The 17,293-nt window shown below is 42.3% G+C and overlaps 1 protein-coding gene across 3 annotated transcripts in view; it reads left to right on the top strand.

The window, feature by feature from the left end:
* The window catches only part of GALNT10 (polypeptide N-acetylgalactosaminyltransferase 10), a 124,454-nt gene that overhangs the window by 87,656 nt on the left and 19,505 nt on the right, over nucleotides 1-17,293 (top strand). For all 3 annotated transcript variants that reach the window (XM_050961304.1, XM_050961305.1, XM_050961306.1), the window contains 3 exons: nucleotides 4,802-4,987; nucleotides 7,886-8,069; nucleotides 8,942-9,059. In XM_050961304.1, coding sequence (XP_050817261.1) covers nucleotides 4,802-4,987; nucleotides 7,886-8,069; nucleotides 8,942-9,059 — 488 coding nt within the window. The remainder of the gene's footprint in view (nucleotides 1-4,801; nucleotides 4,988-7,885; nucleotides 8,070-8,941; nucleotides 9,060-17,293) is intronic.

The following is a 17,293-nucleotide window of genomic DNA, read 5'->3' as shown; positions in this document are numbered from 1 at the left end:
TGTCAATAAACCACAGTCCTACGCTTGCAATAAAATGTAATGCTGATGTGTGTAGTTTCCTGTGGCTGTTGGAGATGGGGCAGCTGTGAGTTGGGAAAGGGGAGAGTAGTGCATCTTGTTCCACCTCAACAATACTGCGTGTGCTATTGTGCAGCATTAACTTTCAGTGCCTCTCCCATCCATTAATGCAGTTTAGGGAGGTTCCTGGCATCGCAGCTCAGGGCAACTGCACCTGTATTCCTTCTCTGTGGTCCACCAAGGGCACCCACTCTGACTTCCAGCTGCCATCTCTCTTGGGAAGGTGTCTCACTTCCACTTGTCTGGGGTATTTCCAAGCTGCACAGTTCCCTGCCTATACTGTGAATTCTCTGGCAAGCCAGATTGGCTAAGCAGACCTGTTTCTCTTTCTCCTCAGAGGCTATAAACAGCATAATTGCCCACTGTTACACTTATTCTTAAGGTGAAAACATTACAAAGAAAACATTAAAAACAATAAAATAACCTATACAAATGCTAAAAAGCTTACCAGAGATCACCCCAACTCCAGCAAGAGTTCTGGCAGGTGATCAGTCCTTCCAAACCCGCGAAGGGGTTTTCTGAGATCAGCAGTTCATAACAGCTGTTAGCACAGAACAAGCATCCCCATGAATCTGTGAATTGCTCCTTTATACTGTTTGGACCTCTGATGGGGTCCTCATGTACATGTGATCAGCAGACACAGGTCCCCTCCTCAGGGGAGCTGAGTTCTTGCATAAATGGACAAGGTATGTTTGCGTACACCTCCCCCTAGAGATTTATTGAGTCCTTTTGAAGCTCATAATGCCTCTTTCCTTCCCGGCTCCTGAGACATTACATACAATCCTTTAATAATACATAAACGGTTTGCATTTTTAATGGAATAAACTCCTAAGACACTTACACTTCATTTAGTATAGTTTGTCCAGGAAATTACCATCTCTGTCACATCTAATTTACAGTGCTTTGCCTGACAAAAGGTAGTTCAGGTTCTGGTACCAGCAGCTACGACCAACCCCACAGTAATGGGTAGCTTTAATGATGTTTAACAAATGGAGAGAGAGCCTTCCTGAGTTGTCTGTTTTCCGAGGGACTATTACAGCCAGTGAAGAAAAACACCTTTGTAATGAGCTGATAGCTCTAAGTTGCTGTTCTTTGTTTTGTTTTGTGTTTTCACTTTATTGTTCGATCGTGGGGAATGAGACACTTGTATGCCCAGTCACGTGCTGGGAGGACAATAAACACAACTGGAAGGCATTTCAAACATGGTCTCCTGCAAGCCAGCTTTTCTTATGAATGCAGCCAAACAGCAGGACACTGTGGTGTTCTTCAAAGCCCACTTATGTCTCTCTCTCTCTCATTCAGATAATGCTACCCGTAATGTCACCTATTGGATTGCATCTTGGTTGCATGTAGGAAAAGATAAATTTCTCTGCTTAAATTATTTGATACAGAAGGAGTAAAGAGCTCGAGGCTCTGTATCCTGAGAACTAAATGGGGGGATGAAGAACTTGACCCTTTGATGTTACGGTGAGGGTGCAGTATGGGAATCTAGATGGATTAGAACAGCTGATGTCTTCTGGAAATTTGGCTACTCGGATATCCTTTCTCTTTCTTATCCTAGCAGAGTAACGTCACATAAAGTGTTCTTAATTCTTCACTGTTCATTTATTAGTTGTTGCTAATTATCCATCTCTCTTTGACATCGTGTTTACTATAGAAACAAGTATCACATCTCCTATGGAGAAATATGCCTATGCTACGTTCTTCAATTGTTCCGTGCTTGCTGTAATTCCTAGTTCAGCTCCACCAAAGTGAGTGCTAGAATAGACTTGGCTGCCTTTAATGGATTCGTCTCTCAGCATCGTAGGTAATGTGGTGTGGAAATGCTGGAAGCTGGTCTCCACTAGTGTGTCAGCAAGTGCCACAGCTGGTGAAACTGCACTGATTTGTAGAACAACTGTAAGACATGAAGAAAATGCTAGTGCATACAAGGCATTGGAATGCCAGTGGAAGATAAACAGCAGGCACAAATTCTTTAAGATGTTTGTTTTAGTCACCTGTGCCTCATCATAAATAATGAGACTGTATAAATACCTCTTAACATTTAAGATTCTATGAAATTTCAGCAGTTTTTCAAGACCCGCTAATGTATTGTGGAGGAAACTGATTTAGATGCAGTAATTACCATAGGGGCCGATTATGAAAACACTGCAGTCCTATGAGGTCAATATTGGGAGGATCAGATGCATAGCTCCTGCTTTTCTCTTCCTTACTGAGTTACATAGTAATAAAAGAATCAACTGTTTTGATGATGATTATCTTACTCTGATTTTAGAGTACTGGAATCAAGGTACAATTTATACCTTGAACTTGGTTTTGGGTAACTCTTTTGGACATAGAGTGGGGAATTTTTTCTTTCCAATTATGGCAAGGAATTATACGGCTGCATTAAATGAGTGATGGTTGTGGGTTTTTTACTATTTTTTTAATTAACAGTCACTGCCTACACAATGCTGCATGAGGAATGAGTGTTAATATCTTATCTGGTCTCCCAGAGAGTTCCTTTTTGGAAAGATTTATCCATTCAATTAAAGAAAACTGATTCCTGGTTGCTGCAGAGGATCTGTTCAAAAGTTACTTGAAAAGGGTGAGGGAAGGGTATTAGCCTTAGCTAGAAAGCAATAATTAGTAAAGATTTTACTAAGCAGACCAACCTGTTTTTAATTTTTTTAATTATTTTAATTGCTCCAGCTGCACAGATATATCAGACACACACCAAAATGAGTTTGGTCTTATTAAAGCTGTTGGAGATTTAAAATTGGGCTCTGAAGAAAGAAAAATGTCAAGTTTGCACCAGGAATACTCTAAAAATATTTTAAGGGAATTCAAGAGCAGATTTTGGCTAGTTCTGAGTGACTGCAGCTGCTGGCGGCATCAAAGATGAGATGCGAAGTATTTTGTAACTCCCAAGATTATCTCCACCTTTGACCCCCCTCCCACCCGCAAAATAAAATCCAAGATACACAAAGGGAATAAATTTGCCTTCTGGGCACCAAATTGTAAGCAGTATAACTAGATTAAGATTGGGGCGGGGGGCGTAATCCTTGGCTAGCTGAGCTGATTCATCTGTGTAGGAACTTGTTGTGCCATTCCCCAGGACTGTTGGACAACTGTGTCCCCTCAACTCTCCAATTGAGGTGCCTTTTACATGCTTTGCTGTGAGAACTACTACTCCTGTTCTGTTTACATACACTCTAGCATGCAAAATCATTAATATAATTCAACTGGGACTGATTTTAGCCAGCCACTCCTGAATTATATTGCAGAATGACACCAGCAAATTCCCTGTCCCAGACTTGTCCCTAGAAATGTGCCCAGCTCTTTCCTTCTGTGCAGTACAAGCTCATAGAAAGTCCATTTCATCGATAGACATGATATGCACAGACTCTTATCTCAAATGGAGGTTCCAGACACTTCAGTCCAAACACACACTGGTTTAGATGAGACAATACAATAAGTTTATTAACTACAGAAAGATATATTTTAAGTGATTATGAGTAATGAGGCATAAAAGAGAGAATTGGTTACAAAGAAATAAAAGGTAAAATGCAAACTAATACCTAATTTAACAAGCTGAGTGAACTTAAAGCAAAAAGGTTTTCGTCACCACATGATCACAGCAGTCTGGCTGGATTCTTCAGCCAGGATCCCTCCCCCAACTCACTGATGCTCATTTTGTCTTTCAGACATTGTTTATGCCATGAGTAGAAGTGAGGGAGGAGAGGTGATTTTGTATCCTCTGTTCTCCCTTCTTATAGTATTTCTCTTCTTTGAGAATCATCTCCAGCTGGTGTTCAGGTGACTGCAAAGTTGTTTGCCAAAATGTAAATGTCTCACTGCCACCCCTCTTTCTGGCCAAAAGCCCAGAAATAGTCCACTTGATTATATTGACACCTGGCTCAGGTACTGGCTAACCTTTTTTTTCTGGAAAAGCTGATTTGGACTGGTTTTTCTGAACTTGGAGCATGTCTCGGCAATGTCATACAGTAGAATCTTAACTTTACGTACAACGTTGCTACATGCGTTTTACCAGGATGATGATGTTCAATAGATTGAGTTTTCAAATGGTATCTCACAAGGCACATTTTGTACAAAATGTATCCTAGTTTTGTGAAAGTAGTGAACATAGGGGCAGTGTATTCAGTAATGATCTCTAAACCTTTCCAGCTTGTAGAATCAACATCACTAGGTGGTGGGGGTGGGGGTGTTTTTTTTTTTTTGTTTGTTTGTTTTTTGCTTGTATATATTTGTGTGAGAGTGGATGTGTTTTGAGTGCTTGAAGAAATTCAGGAAAAACTAATTCAGTAAATGTTGTATACAATTCTGAGAGTGCTCTTTTTGTGCTTTTGTGGCATAGTGAGTTACTTAATCCAGATCTAGTTCCTGAGAAAGATTGGGCGCCTACTTTCATGAGCATCCCTGCTATTGGTCAATAGTTCCATTGTTATCCCAAGATTCTGTTAATTAGCTTTTGCTTTGTTGTGTATTCTCTTGTCTCACAGCTTCTTTCTAGTCTTAATCTCCTCCATCTGTTTGTTCTCTTTCTGAGTTCATGGAAACTTCAGAGATCCAGATCCATGAGCAAACTTTGAACCCACAGTTTAAAGATGACTCATACTTCTTCCATCTTGCCTGGACACTCTTTCCTGTTGGTTAAAGGCTATTCAATACCGTGTTCAAAAGGAGTGATTGTTACCTTCTTTAACTTTACTCTTTTACCCAGAACACCTGAAGAAACGTTTGGAAGACTACATGGCCCAGTTCCCAAATGTCCGAATCCTGCGCACCAAGAAGAGAGAAGGGCTAATAAGAACTCGCATGCTGGGGGCCTCTGTGGCAATAGGAGATGTGATCACATTCTTGGATTCTCACTGCGAGGCCAATGTGAACTGGCTGCCACCTCTGCTAGGTAAGGAGGTTGTTTGAAGTGTTTCCCAACACTGATCTTCAGCCTGGTAAAAAGCTGGTGACAGATGTCGGCATATGGTTTATTGTATGTTCAGGCTGCTGTCTTCTCATTCAGAAATGTCCAAAGGAGAAAATAAACGACTATTTGGAAAACTGACTTTCTAAAGAAAATCCTGGGAGAGCTGTCAGTGACCTGTAATCTTCAGTACAATGCATTTCTCTATGCAAGAGTCCTAAAACACAAAATTTCCCTCAAAACAGTTTTTTTTAATTAAAAGCAGAGAACTCTTGCATAATTAAAAGTTTGCTGGAAGAGCAAACCATTCATGTAGTCATTCAGCAGCTCGTAAAGAGAAATTAGTTGTAGGACATAAAGCTAAGCTTGTAGTTTTCAAATAGCTCTTGACTGTTTCTATGGAAATATATTTAATCTGCAAGCATGTGGAAAGTCATTTTTTGTGGATAATATGAACTACTGCAATGTACACCTAGAATGTGTGAGATCCTTTACAAAGTGGTCTTTAAAATAGTCTTTAACAGGATTGCAGTTTCATAAAATAAATTCATCTGCATGTATTTTATTAAATGAACAATGTTCTCTTTTTTCAAGGGAACTGGCTCTTTTTCCTGCGCATCTTAATTCTGACCTGCAGCACCCCACTCCCCTACTAATCTAATTTTGGACCTACTTTTAGATGAGAGACTACTTGTGCCGAACTGCAAGTTAGTTTTGTGCAATGCCCAGATACAAAGTGGGATGAGACCACTCAACCTGGGTTTTTTGCATGTGCCAGGATTTGGACTCGGGACACTTGTAGGACCAGAAGGACTGTGCTCACTAAACCAGCCACATGACTTCCAGTAGGCATCTAGGAGTATCCAGTTTACTTAAGGCTGCAGTGCAGTTTATGTAGCACAGGGGTCAGCAACCTTTCAGAAGTGGTGTGCCAAGTCTTCATTTATTCACTCTAATTTAAGGTTTCACATGCCAATAATACATATTAACCTTTTTAGAAGGTCTTTTTCTATGTCTATACTATATGACTAAAGTATTGTGGTATGAAAAGTAAATAAGGTTTCAGAATGTTTAAGAAGCTTATTTGAAATTAAATTAAAATGCAGAGCCCCCGGACTGGTGGCCAGGACTCAGGCAGTGTGAGTGCCACTGAAAATCAGCTTGCATGCCGCCTTCGGCACCCGTGCCATAGGTTGCCTACCCCTGATGTAGCATCTTTAATCCTGAAGAATATCAGATTGCTCTACAAGCCTATTTCAAGTGACATATGTTCCATTGGAATGCAGCCACCTCTGGGGTGAAACTTGGCATCTGTCTAGCAAATAATGACAGTACACACCAAGAGGTAAAGAAAAATGCAGTCACAAGCTGAAATAAAATTGTCTGCTGGATTCTCATAGAGCAGTGCTGTTACTTTCACAGCCTGTCAATTTGTGTATCTGGTATTAATTCTGCATGGTGTAAAACATTTGCGACTTCCTGAGCCCCAGGGAATGGAAACAAAAGTAGTCCAAATGCCTTTTAAATGAGATCATGTACAGTATGCTTCAATTTAAAAACATAAAACATTTTTGTTCCAAATGTTCCTTGGAATCTAAAATATATTATCTGTCACTTTGGTTCTTAAAGTTAACTTTTAGTTAAGAAAACTTGTTGTTAAAATGAATATTGAAGAAGTTCCAGATGTCTAGGTTGGAACTAATCCCCTCTCAGTATTTTCAGTTGGAATTAAAGATTGAGGGGAGGCGCAGATGTACGTTTCTCGAGCCTGCCAAGATTAGTTATGCTATTAGTCTGAATCACTTCCTGCCAGATTCTGGCACAACACTTCAAAGCTTATTGGGGTTAGGTGGCATAATGGGTTATTGCACTAGCTTTCAACCAATGCAGAAGGGGGTCACATCCAGGCCACTTGTTAAAATGAGTTTTGTGGACTCTGCAAAGTCCTTAGAACATGCAAGTCCGTCTGTTTCATCTGGCATTTTAAGTGGCAGGGAACCACTGAGAAGGGTGGGGAGATATCTAGGTTTTTTGTTTCCATTTGGGATGTGTTCAGTTTTTCTCTCAAACCATAGGGTGGCTATTACTGGATCGAGTGCCTAATTTTTCTATATCATGTAGATTTAACTTAGGATAAAGAATTGGTTGATGTCATAAATAAATATCACACCAGATAATGGTGTAACATGGAGCCTCTGTCCAAGAAAAGATTTAGGATATGTTTACTCTGCAGTCATGGGATGCAACTGCAGCTCATATAGATATACCTGGCTAGGTCAGGTAATGGTAGCAGTGCAGCTGCAATATGGACTGTACATGCTCACCCAGAACCCTGGGTAATTACTTAATTGGCTAGCCCATGCTGACACCTGTGTTGCTGTATCTTCACTGCCACCTGTGCCCAAGCTGGCTAGATTAAAGCTAGCTCAGGTGTGTCTACAAAAGCTGCAGTTTCATCCTATGATTGCAATGCAGACTTGCCCTTTTAGTTTGAGGGGAAGCAATAGTACAGGTCAGAACTGAGATGCACATTACGTGGAAAATAGAATTCTAACCTAATTCTGGCCCATGTAATTTGTTCCTCATGCTCATATATGCTGAATCGACATGCAGTTTTTAAGGAAAAAATAAAAACAACAAAGCAGAAAAATCACCCATTCTGTAATGAGACAGCTTCTCTAGATCTGAAAGCATTTAGTGGTACGTTAAAGTTGGACTTTGGTATTAGAATTATAACTAGTTGTATGGTGGTTGTTCTGTGGTGATGAGATAGTCGGCTCTTGTTTTAATATTGGCTTCATACCTGTGGATACTTTCCTTGTAACTACTGGTGAAAGGGACCACTAGCTACATGCTTGCTAACTTTTTCTCTGTGATCCTCAGACCGCATTGCTCGGAACCGCAAGACTATTGTGTGCCCAATGATTGACGTCATTGACCATGACCACTTTGGATATGAGACCCAAGCTGGAGATGCGATGCGAGGGGCATTTGACTGGGAGATGTATTACAAGCGGATCCCTATCCCTCCTGAATTACAGAAACCTGATCCTAGTGATCCCTTTGAGTAAGTTATTGAAATGCAGAGTGATAATAGATGGCTAACTAAAGGTTCCCTGTTATAAGGTTGTTTATGCCTTGTTGTACTGGGAGTCACGAGCTGGTGGTAAGCCACCCTCCGCTAGCAGCTATTTGTTTTGTTGGGTAATACGTTTCATTTAGACCAAGAACTCTGGACACATTATGGAGACCTAGTCTCTGCAGAAGTTTAGTTAATGAAAATTGGAATGTCTAATATAGTCATCTGTTACCAAGATCCTTGGAACATAAGTTTGTGACATGACATTAGGGACACTAACAAATAGCTCATATGTCATTCTCAGGTAAAACCCTGTAGAATAATTAGACCAATTTTGATGATTGTTGTGGATTACAGAAACAATCATTTGGGATCAAACAGTTTTGTTGTGCTGTGCCTGCCAGCCGTAAAGGGCAATAGAATTGTTTCAAATTTCTGCATCAAAAAACTGAAGATCCACCTTTTGATTGCAAGCCCAATAACTTAGCAATCATACTAAGAAACTTGATTTCCAGGCTCTTTCTTCCCAGGCTGGCAGGGCAAGGAGGACTGCATATGTAACATGTTGGGGGTCCCTCCAGAAGAGGGAATTCCTTGTGTCACTCAACAGTGAACCAAGTAGCCAATATGAGGAGTGGCGTTGACTGGTTCCAAAGGGAGCCCTGTCCAATCCTCCTGGGTTGCAAGGAGTGGGAAAGGGTTGTAAAGCAAGGGCAACTGGTGGATGCTCTGACAGAGGTGCAGAGGCACTAGGAGTGGGTGGTGAGAGAAATATTAATGGAATCTTGTTTTTCTTAATGTTCAGCTGGAATGCTGTATCTTGAATATGTTTGTAATACGGAGTCTGGTTTTTCCTTAAGGTCTCCTGTAATGGCTGGAGGATTGTTTGCAGTCGATAGAAAGTGGTTCTGGGAGCTGGGAGGGTATGATGCAGGTCTGGAGATATGGGGAGGAGAACAGTATGAAATATCTTTTAAGGTGAGCTATGTTCTCTGAAAATTACTTTTGCTTTGAAAAGATTTTGAAAACTAAGCAGCTCTCTGAGGCATGGAGCACAAGTTATCTCTTGTGTGTATATAACAAGCCATTTGAAAGGTATGGGTGGCTGTAAGTAGGTAAAAGGGATAGCACTGTCATGAATTAAACTGGCTAAGACACAGAAAACAAAGCAGTAGTGATAGTCAATTTGCAATGTGACAAAATATTGCCTGTGTGGTGCCACAGGATCCATTTTAGGACCAGTATTCAGTATAAGCGAGGTTTGTCGTTCCACCTATTAGTAAGGTTGCTTGACATTTCTCATTACAAGGTCCTGTTTTCAGTTGCTTATAACTTTTTCAAACTTTAACTGCTTGTGCTGGAATTCTCCATGCCAGAGTATCTTCCTTAGGATGATGCTTTCTGGAAAATTCCAGCCAAAATAGTTCAGTTGCGTTCAGGAAGTAGGTTAGGGGAAAATACATTTTGCCCATGTTTAAAACAGGTGTCTGGCACCAGTTTCTTTGAAAAGCTCTAGCGTCCCCATACTTTGGAACAGGACTTGAGGGATGTACTTTTTGGGTGGATTTTCACAAGGAAAACCAATTTGGCCAAGTTAGAAGCCTTTGAAAAATCACACATCTCAGACTTTTGGTCTTTAGCAGCTAAAATTTCCAAAGATTCCATCCTCACTGAGCATGCTCCATTCCCTCACTACTTCTAGTGCTGACCACACTGCATATGGACCATCTCCACAGAGCAGATGAGTGCTCCCTGAAGGCCAGGGCCACAGGAGCGAAGCTGGGCTTCTCCTGTAATGGTTGCTACCAGCCGCTGCAGGCCAAAATGGGGCTCTGCACTGGAACTGAGAGCAGGGAGTCTGTCTCCTGTGCACTCAATGGTACCGCCTGCTGAAGAATAAAGCCATCTATGTTGAAAGCAGAGGAGACGAAAGCTGAACCAGGGGAGGGAGGGAAGGAAGTAGATTGGGGCTGGAGGAGATCGGTGGGAGGGAAAGGACTGAGAGCTGGTGAGAGAAATGCAGGAGGAATGTGAGAGCACTGAGATTGGACGAGGAGAAGTGTGGAGAATGGCACTGGCTGGACAAGGAGATTGGGAGATTGGAACTTGGAATCAGTGGGAGGATGAAAGGAAGGGGATCCTTCCAACTTTATCAGTAAAGGACACAGTTAGTCCTACAGACTGTCTCGTTTACTATCTAACCCAGGGTTCGGCAACGCTTGGCACGTGGCCCACCAGGGTAAGCAGCCTGGCAGGCCAGGCCAGTTTGTTTACCTGCTGCATCCACAGGTTCGGCCGATCGTGGCTCCCACTGGCCGCGGTTCGCCGCTCTAGGCCAATGGGGGCTGCGGGAAGGGCGGCCAGCACATCCCTTGTCCTGCGCCAATCCTGGATCTAACCTGATTCATCTCTAGAGTGGGCCCATCGTCTGCACTGAATGAAGCAAAGATCCTGTGGAAAAAGTAGTATGTGATCATGTAATTAGACTAACAGAATGCATAAACACAAGGAGGCTGAACTGAGATAGCACAGGCAACTGTAGTTCTGGCATTTCCTAACTCCTGGGTGCTTGACTTTGCAACCGCTGTGTGTGTGTGTAATATTGGATTGGAAAATACTGAACAGGAGTTTAGTAGGATTCTTAAGAGGGTTAGGCATATATATGGACAGTAAGAACATAGTTATAGTTCAATTTTTTTACCTCTAAATAAATATAAACTGTCATGCTTCAGGGCACAAACTGAGATCTAATGTGTATTAAGAAGACGTTTCTCTTTGCCATGAGGTTTCTTGCATTTCCTCTGAAATGCCCAACTCTGCCAAAGGCCAGATTCTGGTCTTGATGGAGAACTGGTCCAATCCAGGATGGCAGTGCATATGTTTCTGAGGCTCTGACAATGCTCATTTCATGTGAATGAGGCTATTTTTTATCTCAGTTGTGACTGTTAAACACGTAGACATTTGAGGATGACATAGGGAAATACTCTATTGGCCATGCTTTAATGCTGTTGAGATCCTTATATCTTTTATAATATTCCATTCTTCTGAAGCCATGGAAGTGTGTGAAAATTCTCACCTCTCACATTGATATGTTTTCTCCTTGCTGACATCTGCAGAACTCTGGCTTCATTTTGTTTTCTCACTGTAGAACTCATTAAAAATATTGGCTCAGTAGGCTCTGATGAATGAAGGCTTCTTTTCACAGAATGGGCACAGTATGGGCAGTGGCTATGCAGACATCTCCACACTTACCAGTTGGTGGTTTCAGTCCTGAATTAGAGAAGCCAGAGTTGAGAGTGGTTTAGTCTCTAACCAACCCGTTCTGACTGCTAAGAGCTAGACTGAGACCGCTCTCATTACTCATAAGCCCCAAACATTTGGAAAAGTAAGTGGCTGATGATGATGGCTCACCTGGCTTGGGGAAGGTTCTGCTAATCACTGCTGATTGCCTGAGCCCAAGACACAGGTCTGTGTGGTGCATGAATTTGTTGAGCAAAAGTGGTGTCATTGCGACCGGTGAGACTCCTGTTATCTGTGTTGCCATGAAATGATGCATCCTGAGATCTCTTCAGTGAATCTGGAAGTGGCAGTGGATTTCATAAATAGAGGGAATGAATTTTTAAAGGTTAGTTAAAATGTATTTCTGTACAGAATGCCCCCTTACACCCTAGAGGGTATTCAACTCCATATCTGCGTTTAACTCAGTTGTAGTTTAATTTGCAATTTTCCTTTAACAGATTGCATTAGCATTTTGATTTTTATAGTCCTAGGTGCGACTGAAAGAAACTACCTGGCATCAGTATGGGTCCAGCAGATTGCAGCAATGACCATGAAACAATGCACAGTTCAGCTTAGGCAGCCAGAGTCCCTACTTCAGTTCATATCTTCTTTGTTTCTTTCACCAAGTAGTTTCACAAATCTGCACAACTTTATGCTGTTTAAAGACCTATCAAAGTCTGTTCATCTGGCAGTTATCACACTATAAACGATATTGTCCTCTTATTGTTTGTTTACAAAAGGCTAAGTAATAAAGCCATATTGGAGGTCTCTTGTCTTCTCTACTGGGGGGGGGGGGGGCGGGAAATCTCCCCTTGGAGATTCCATTACAGTTGGATCAATTTATCCCTCTCAGTGTTGTGTAATGAAATTGTGTAATATTGTAATTCTCTGCAGGAGAGGGCAGAGGCAGTATTCATCTTCTTTCTCTTGGTCCCCTTTTGAAAATGCTGGTTTCCAAGAACGATGACAGTGGCTATGCAGTCCCTTTGTTTGTCTCATGCTCCAGCAGACAGTCACACTGCTTGATCTACAGGAAACGAGACTACTTCATTCATCTGTTTTCTTATTCTCTCTGAAACGCAGTGTGTTTTATTTCAGTCCAGAGGGTAATTTATGAAGGGCTAAATTTACTCTAATTAATCTCAGCAAAGACCCTTTTCTTTCTTTGTGACAGAAAATGAAGTTTTAACTGAAAGACGCTCACTGTATTTCAGAAATTAAGATAAATTGATACATTCATCTGTGGCTCATTGATTTAATAATTGTGCTGGAATTACAAGAATAGAAGGTTTGTTCATAATAAGACATGCAGATAGAATTTTGAAGCTATGACATTTCTTGGCAAAAGGGACATGGTCAAATAATTAAGACTCTGATCTTAAAGCTAAAGTATCTACCTTAGGATTATTTATTATTAGGGTTGGCAGAATATGCTTTTTATTTTTATAATTTCAACAGATTTGTTTATTTGTTGGGCTAGATAGCAGAGCAGGCCCATGGACACAGTGATAGTAGAATAAGGGAAAAGGGAGTGGAAACTGGTCTTTTTTTGTGCTTGTTTCGTGAAAAACACCACTGGTGGCTGGATTTTTCTTCTTAAATAGTGAAAAAAGCACAAATATTAAATAGCAGGAAGTAGTTGCCACTCATTCCAGTCAGATCCCTGGTTGCAGTCAGAACATCACACACTGACTTCCTAGCTGGCCTCCTTTTCCTGTGACTTCCTCCATCCCTTAAAACAAACATGAATTGCCACACACAGGCCAAGGAGCCATCTGTCTATCTCAATATTCAGTCTCCTGTAGGAACCAAGAGGAAAGTGTTAATTAAAAAATATATATATCTCCCTTCCTGTTTTCTGTTCTTCTTTTTTCCTCCCCAGCCCATCACCAATGAGAGGAATTTGTATCCTCGCACCAACTTGCATAATACAGTACCCACACCAGGTCAGCCATTCCCATTCTGGTGATCACAAGGATGAGGGCCCTAGAAATATCTCTTCTGCTTCTCTTTGGTTAGTAAGGCTATGTCTACACTACCACTTGTGTCTGTATAACTTATGTCGCCATCAGGGATGGGAGAAAACCACACACCCGAGCAACGTAAGTTACGTGGCCAGAAGCGCTGATGTGGACAGCACTGTCGGTGGGAGAGCTCGCTCTCACCTGCATAGAGCAGCTACACAAGCGATTGAACAGCTGCATCTGCAACCTTGCTAGTGTAGAGATGGCCCTACTCTAGTGCCCATGCTGTCCTGTCTCCTTACCTCACTCACAGATAGTGCCTCTTGTGTTTATTCTGGTGATCACAAATTGCTGCGCTTCTCTCAGCCCTCCTCCGGAAGCATCAAATATGGACACATTCCAGTTTCCACAGCACAACACAGGTTGCATGTTTTACAATAAGTCCAAATACTCCGCAGTTGCCATCTGCATGATTAGTGTCTGCTTCCCTCCTGCCACCCCGCCTCCTACGTTAGCGGCACGTTTCTGATTTACGTTTCACCGTTGGCCCCGCTGCAGGTGCTCAGCACAGGGCACAGCTGCAAAGGGGTTGCATCTGACAATGTTGCTAGTTTTATGGCTCAAATTAGCACTCATTGTGAGCCTTCCCTGCTTATTCTGAGCATGTATTCAGGCAACTCTCCAGCAGCTCACATGTTTGCCCACAGTGAAACAGGCCAGGCATTCTACTGCTTTCTCTTAAGTCAGTGCAGAATACTTAATTCTGGAGGGGCTCGGCTTTGGATAAAGGGCAGCCTCTTTCCCTTCTCCCACTCCTTTGAAAGGCAGAGTCGATCTCCGTTTATCACCTAGCATTGCGGTCTCTGTTCATCCCTGGCTACCAAATGAAGCCTGGATCAGGCGGCAAACTAGTTTCCTACCAAACACCAGCAGGAAGGTGGAAAACACCCCAGAAGGGGATACTGGACAGGGCTGTTGTCGCTGTGTCAAATACTCCAGATGGGGAGAAGGGGCCCCACCGATGATGACTGCTGCAGTAGGGGACGGCTCTGTGCAGTGTCACACATCATTCCAAATTTTTTTGCTTTTTTAATTCCCCCCTCTAGAGAAATAAGTTGCAGCTTTGGGGATGGCTCATGCTCACAGTAAGTGGGGCTGAGATCTACTCATTTGCTCTTTCCTATTGCTTCCTTTGCTCTTACCTTCTTCCTTCTGTACAGAGAACTCCCTGATCTATCCAATGCCCCTTTTCCCTCCCACCTGCCTCAGAGACAGCAACCCACTCTCCCCTCCACCCACTTATCCCTTACGTTCCTATTTCCCTTGTAGGTAGTAGAAGGTTGGCTTTCTTTCCAAGGTCTGGCTGATCCCTTTGCTGCTTCCCAGTTCTCTGTGAGGCAGCATGTGGTCATTCTGCCACGTTCTCTGGAAATTGGAGACTTTGTACATCCAGATAGTTTGGAATTATACTGTAACAGTACTGGTTTTTTCCTAGAATCTTGTATGACATTGCTACTTGGAGCAGCAGACAGAGAATATACTAACATAACACGAGGATAGTGGAGAAGAGGTGAAATATTACTTTGTTTTCCTATCACATTCCGTCAGAAGTTCTAAATTGCAGATAGTGAATGAAGCAGGCATTAGTCTACCAGAGAAGACTGGGATAATATTGCCTGTTGTAGAGTCTGCCTAGGATCACACAACCAGGGATGAGAAATCCTGGCGCCATTGCAGTCAGTTACAAAATTCCCATTGAATTCATTGGGGCCAGGATTTGACTCCAGCTCTCCTGATTCCAGACCACCTTCCCTCAAGACCCAGGATTGCAGTAGTTGTGAATATTTATTTCCATTATTCCGGAAAGAGATCTGATTAGATCACCAGATGAGCTACTGGCTGCCCTGACTGCTTTAATCTGTAGCCCTCAAGGAGCTTTAGTGATGGCTACTAGAACCTTGAAGCTCATCTCATCAAAATTAAACTTTGATATGTACTGTCATGGTAGCCAGGGAAGATAGGAACCTCCACATAATATCAACCCCACTCAGAATAAACACAGAACCATCCCATCTCTGTTCTTAATATGGAAAAAGGCAACAGATCATGACAAACATTCTTGTGAAGGCACACGGTCCTGCCTTACAGGAAAGAAAAGTTGACTAAGCACTTAATTTTAAAATGGTGTATTTTTAGTGTTGTCTTATACAGATTAACTGTATCCCTTACTTAAAACCACCTAATGTGGGTAATTGATTTCATCCATTCTCTCAGCTGGCACACAGCTATTTTGAATTTCTTTGTCCTGCAGTTATTACTTGACAAATCCTTGATTACCATATATATATGTTTTTCCTTCAGTGCTAACTTTCTAATTCTGTCAGTTAGCCATGTTTTGCTGATGCCTGTCACACTTCCCTCCCCCCCTCCAGTTTTATAGATAAGAGCTGGCAATTGTCTTCATAGAGGCTGTAATGAATTCTGTCATCACACAAAGAAGCTTGCTAATAAAACACATCAATGCAGCAATGAAAATGAATAAGATGCATGCTTTAAAAATTAGATTTGTACTTCTTCAGTGCCACATTGTCACTAACAGAATGTCGAAATGTTTAAAAGGCACCAAAAGCTGAGCTGAATATTTTTGAAAGTTCCTTGCGGTATGTCGGTGAGACTCACAAAGCTTGCAGCTTCATTCCCAGAGTGCTGCAATTGCACAAAAGTCAGTAGGCAGCCAAATATTTTAAATTGTGGTCAGAAAAGTGGGTGTAGAAATTACTATCTGTATGTTCCATGTTCTTTCAGCAATTTACTTGGCTTAATAGTCTGTCTCCTCTTGGAGTCTTCTGTAATGACATCTTCTACTGTGATTGTAATCTTCTCTGATGCCAGGTGACTTCCTACATCAATGATACTGCTACTTCACACCCTTGTGAAGTGCTTTGAGATCTACTGATGAAAAGTGCTGTATAAGAGCTAAGTGACTATGGATGTTCAGTCTAAGCCTATTTCTCTGTTCTGTGTAGGTTCTCACACCCTGTTCACCCCCATAGTACCAGTGCTATCTAAAAATTGTAAATCTATGGCCTGCCTTAGCTCATCTAGCAAGGGTGTTCCGGGGCGGCTGATCGTATTCCTACTGACTGCCCGCTGCCTGAGTCTGTGGTCCCCGAGGGGAAGTGTATCTTTGGCTAGCTTGCTCCCAGTGCATTGAGAGTCCTGAAGATCAAAATCAGGACTTGGTAGCTCATGGGCAGATAGTGCATGGATCCAAGCCCCAAAGTGATGTGCCCCTGTCAATCTGCATATTACAAGGTGGCAGCTGTATTCTGAACCAGTGGAGGTTCCTTAGAGCCTGTGGATTCACCCACAAGTATGATGTGTTATAACGATCTAATATGGCAGGTAGGTGCGTGATCACTACGGCCAGACCTGTGTCTGACAAGATGGGATGCAGTCTTCTGTGCAGCTGGAGAAATCTTACGTTGCTGTTATTGTGGGTGACCTGTTTTAGGAGTCCAAGGCTGATTGTGTCTTGGAGGCCATATTCCCTAAATGAGAAGTGGGTAAACTCATTTACTTGAGTTTACCCTTGACTGTGCTGCTGGGGGTGGGAGAGACTGCTTATACATTTTAAACTTGGGTTCGGGCAGTCCTTTTATCTGCACACAATGCTAATGCCCTGGGATGAGGAAGAGCACAGCTGGTGTAGCCTCCCACAGGAGTAGTGCCTTAGGTAGAAGCAAGGTGCCATTATTTCTTGGCCTTAGTGGAACCTTCAGCCTTATTGATCACTAAAGCTCTGCAGGCTTTCCCTGGCTCAGAAGACTCTGCAGTCCTCCTGCACAGACTATCTGCACTGGGAACTCCTAAACTCCAGATTTCTCTCGCTGCTCCTGCAGCCATCCTTGCTTCCCAACCAAGTTGCATACACTGCATCTTGCTTTCTGTCCCAAAAGCCTTGCAGAG

This window comes from Gopherus flavomarginatus, chromosome 7 (genome assembly GCF_025201925.1).
Source record: "Gopherus flavomarginatus isolate rGopFla2 chromosome 7, rGopFla2.mat.asm, whole genome shotgun sequence".
NCBI lineage: Eukaryota > Metazoa > Chordata > Testudines > Testudinidae > Gopherus > Gopherus flavomarginatus.
Note: the sequence above shows the minus strand (reverse complement) of the source record. Positions and strands in the feature narration are given on the sequence as shown.